Genomic DNA, 4,515 nt, shown 5'->3' on the forward strand with positions numbered 1-4,515 from the left:
GTTAGGGAACCCTTCCTGGGGCCTCAATTAGGACGGTCCTCTCGCGGGGGGGGGGGGGGGGGAGCCGGGGGGGGGGGGGGGGGGGGGTGCAGCAGGCGGGTAACGACGCGTGCGCAGCTCTGGACAAGCCCAGGAGCAGGGGAGTCTCCAGGAGACCCCGGGGCTATGGGCGGGTCGATGGGGGCGAGTCGTTGTGCCTCCCCGCGTGCTCCCCAGGACCCTCTGATACTCAAGGACCAAAATCAAAGCCCTGGGGCCTCTTGGGGACCTGGAGATACACTTTGTGGTGCTTTAAAAGGCCCGGGGTGGGGAGGGGGGCGGGGGGGCACTTGGAGAGGATCTGGGGAGTCCTGCGCGCGTCTTCGCTGGTCCGGCAGGTGCACACCAGGCCTGGCGGGTGTCCGTGGGCGCTGCGTTTCTCCAGGAAGGGACGCGCAGAGGCCGTGGGGCCCTTCACGGTGTACGTCTCCCCGCCAGGTTCTCCGTGAGGCGCAAGATGTTCCCTCCCATCCCGCAGGTGAAGAAGGAAATCGCCAAGGCCCTCATGCCCACACCGGGGGTGAGTGACCCCTCCGTCTACACCCAGGAGGTGGGCGCGTCCCCTCCCGGCTGCCAGCGCCGTGTGAGGTCCCGGGAGTGGGGGCGGGGGTGTCTCTGGCGGTGGGGGCAGCCCGGGGGTGCGCTGTCGGTGGGCGGGGGGTCAGCGGAGGGGCCACGACCCTCCAGCACCCGAGGCCGTGCGCCTGGGCGCTTACCACGAAAGCCGAAATGCTGGGCATTGGAGACGCACGGCCGTCCGCCACCCCAGTCCCCGGGAGCAGGCGTGTGGCCCGTTTCCCTGCCGCCAATCCGGGCTGGTCCTTCGGTGGTGGTGGTTCCCCTCCTCCGGGGGAGCTGGTGGGCGCCGGCAACCGCCCCCACCCCCCTCCCGTCACAGGAGCAAAGACCCTATTTCCAGATCCAGCCGCCTTCGCGCGTCCTCATGCGTCAGCCCAAGCGCTCCCCCTGAGGAGGCCGTCGGACACGCCCAAAACGCCCCGCCGGGGCGCCCCACCCCGCGGCTTCCACGACCCAGGCTGCCCTCGCGGGGTGCTTAGGGTCCACGGAGAAACTTGGGGCGAGGCTACGGGGCTTGCAGTGCGCTCAAGTTTCCAGCTCAGGTTTCCAGCGTGCTCCCTCCAGAGGCTCCAGGGCAGGGTCACTCCCTGTCCCTTAAATTGGGGGGGGGGGCTCCCTGAGGCCCCCGGCGGCCCCCAGCGTCCAGGCTGGACGGAGCCTGATCTCACAGGGGGACTGTGTCGCCCGGTGGCAGCCGGGGCCATGGCAGCCTGTGGGGTCCCTGAGGGGCACCCGGGGCAGGCGGGGGGGGGGGGGACTTTGGGGGACCTCCCGTGGTGTCGCCGGGCAAAAGGGAGGGCTTCCTGGGTGTCCGCTGGGGTGAGCGTCACAGTGATGCATTATTTCCATTTATGACAGGTTTGTGGAAACCTAAGTCACACGCCCCCCCCCCCCACCGCCCCTGTCACCTATTCCAAAGGCCCAAGGCAGGGGCGTTGTGCCCCCCACCAGCTGCGTCTGGTTCCAGAGCATTCTCATGACCCCCAAAGGAGAGCTTGTCCGCATTAAGCATCGGATTCCAGGTCCCCCCGACCCTGTGGGCGCTCCCGTCCACCTCGTGTGGCCGGATTTCCCTGTTTCGGGGGTTTTGTAGCCTTGGGGTCTCGCCCCGAGGTCCTGTGTGTCCCGCTTCTGTCCCTGAGCATCGTGTCCTTTTCGCAGCCGAGCAATAGTCCCCCCCCCCCACACCCCGCCCTGTTTGCACCTGCCGGCCTCGGGGCGTGGGAGGGTTCGGGGGTCTCGACCCTTGCCTTCTCTCTCTCTCTCAGGTCGCCTGGGACGAGGGCCACCCCCCGCCGGGCCCCCAGGACCCCGAGGACGTGGTCACGCTGGAGGCAACGTGCTGACGGGCACGGGGACGAGGGGAGGTGGTGCGTTCCTCTTGCGACCACTTCTGGCACCGTGTGGTGTTCGCAAACTAGCAGATAAATAAACTAACGAGAGAACATAACATAAGAGAAGGAAAATAACAAGAGAAAACGTAATAGGGTGAAATAAAATCATACAGGGCAAAAAAAGAAATGAAATGACAAGACAAAATGTAAGAATAGGGGAAACGCCGAGCGTCCAGTGGCAAACGAGCCTCCCGGCTTCTCGGGTTTTGCAAAGTGCCGGCCTGAACGCGGGTCCTCGTGCTGGCGAACCGGGGTTGCTCACGCGTCCTTCGAGACGCGCCCGGCCCGCCGTCCACACGCGGTGCGCGGCGAAGCTGCGGGGGCGTCATCGGGGGCCGTGGATGCGCGCCAGCAGCCGGGCCCGGGGTCGCCCACGCCAGGCCCCTGGGTCTCCGGACGCGGACGTGCGCCCACACGCGTCAGCCCAGGGCTCCGGGCTCAGGGCGAGGTGAGCAGGGTCCCGGCCACACCCACGCAGACCGAGGCCACAGACGCGTCAGCGTCAGTCCGCGTTTCACAAGAGCCACGGGCCTGATAAGCAAGGGTTTTCTTGAAAAACGTCCCTGGTTTGATCGGGCCCGGGTAAGATGCACGGAAGCAAGCGTGAGCCTCTTTCGAAAGGTTTCCAAACGCCCCAGAGAGAGAGAACTTGGGCTCCCCGCACAGGAAGTGCGCGCCCATTATCTCCGCGGGCAGCTGGCACCGCGGCCCCCAGACCCCGTCCTGCACCGCCCAGGAGCCGCCCGGTCAAGGGGCCGTGGCCGATAAGCACCCACGGCCGCGAGGTTGCAGGACGGACCCTGCAAGGACCGCGGGGAGGACCTCGCAGCCCAAGACAGAGCTCCCTGCTGGGAACGCGTGTTCTCGCTCTGCGGAGTCTGGAGGCAGACTCTCTTGCGGGGGAGACTCCGCTCCACGGACGCGGCTTGGGCCGAAGAACGGGAGCCTGGGAATCCAGCCCCAGCTTGGGCCCCTGGCCAGCAGCTTGCAGAAGGCACGGTCACCCGCGTGCCTCCGTGGGTTGGGGCCCCACGGGATGGCCAGGCCCTGCTTGCTGCGACTGGGGGCGGGGATCGCGGGTCAGAGTGAGGGAGGGGTGACTGATAACCGTCGGAGGGACCATAAGGAAGAGTGTTGTTATTTTAGGGGCATCCTGGGGTGGCCGGGACAAACGACCACACTGGGGGCCTCAAACCACAGGTTCATCCTCCCCCCAGCTGTGCACACCAGACATCTGAGAACCATGGGGAACAGGGTCACAGAGGTCGAGGCAGGGCAGGGCCACGGAGATACAGGAGGGGCAGGACCACTGAGATCCAGACAGGGCAGGGCCACTGAGATCCAGGCAGGGCAGGGCCACTGAGATCCAGGCACGGCAGGACCCCTGAGATCCACGCAGGGAAGGGCCACTGAGATCCAGGCAGAGCAGGGCCACTGAGATCCAGGAGGGGCAGGACCACTGAGATTCAGGAGGGGCAGGGCCACTGAGATCCAGGCAGGGCAGGACCACTGAGATCCAGGAGGGGCAGGACCGCTGAGATCCAGGAGGGACAGGGCCGCTGAGATCCAGGCGGGGCAGGGCCCCTGAGATCCAGGCAGGGCAGGGCCGCTGAGATCCAGGCAGGGCAGGGCCCCTGAGATCCAGGCGGGGCAGGGCCCCCGAGATCCAGGCGGGGCAGGGCCACTGAGATCCAGGCAGGGCAGGGCCACTGAGATCCAGGCAGGGCAGGGCCACTGAGATCCAGGAGGGGCAGGGCCACTGAGATCCAGGAGGGGCAGGACCTCTGAGATCCAGGCAGGGCAGGGCCGCTGAGATCCAGGCAGGGCAGGCCACTGAGATCCAGGAGGGGCAGAGCCACTGAGATCCAGGCAGGGCAGGGCTGCAGATATCCAGGCAGGGCAGGGCCACTGAGATCCAGGCAGGGCAGGACCCCTGAGATCCAGGTAAGGCAGGGCCGCTGAGATCCAGGCAGGGCAGGGTCCCTGAGATCCAGGCAGGGAAGGGCCACTGAGATTCAGGTAGGGAAGGACCACTGAGATCCAGACAGGACAGGGCCGCTGAGATCCAGACAGGGCAGGACCACTGCGATCCAGGAGGGGCAGGACCACTGAGACCCAGGCAGAGCAGGGCCGCTGAGACCCAGGCAGGGCAGGGCCGCTGAGATCCTGGCAGGGCAGGGCCGCTGACATCCAGGCAGGGCAGGGCCACTGAGATCCCGGAGGGGCAGGACCACTGAGATACAGGAGGGTCAGGACCACTGAGAACCAGGCAGGGCAAGGCCACTGAGATCCAAGAGGGGTAGGACCATTGAGATCCAGGCAGGGCAAGATCCCTGAGATCTAGGAAGGGCAGGGCCACTGAGACCCAGGCAGGGAGGGCAACTGAGTTCCAAGAGGGGCAGGACCCCTGAGATCCAGGCAGGGCAGGGCCGCTGAGATCCAAGCAGGGCAGGGCTACTGAGATCCAGGAGGGGCAGGACCCCTGAGATCCAGGCAGGGCAGG

At 66.7% G+C, this 4,515-nt stretch overlaps 1 protein-coding gene across 2 annotated transcripts in view; it reads left to right on the top strand.

The window, feature by feature from the left end:
• Positions 1 to 2,159, top strand: part of LOC125931443 (granulocyte-macrophage colony-stimulating factor receptor subunit alpha-like) — a 20,881-nt gene extending 18,722 nt beyond the window's left edge. Inside the window, exons 11-12 of one of the 2 annotated variants that reach the window (XM_049643327.1) lie at positions 478 to 589; positions 1,887 to 2,159. In XM_049643327.1, coding sequence (XP_049499284.1) covers positions 478 to 589; positions 1,887 to 1,964 — 190 coding nt within the window. In that variant the 3' untranslated portion in view covers positions 1,965 to 2,159. The remainder of the gene's footprint in view (positions 1 to 477; positions 590 to 1,886) is intronic. The other variant, XM_049643328.1, reaches the window with a different exon arrangement.
• The last annotated feature ends 2,356 nt before the right edge of the window (positions 2,160 to 4,515 follow it).

This window comes from Panthera uncia, chromosome X (genome assembly GCF_023721935.1).
Source record: "Panthera uncia isolate 11264 chromosome X, Puncia_PCG_1.0, whole genome shotgun sequence".
Classification (NCBI taxonomy): Eukaryota; Metazoa; Chordata; class Mammalia; order Carnivora; family Felidae; genus Panthera; species Panthera uncia.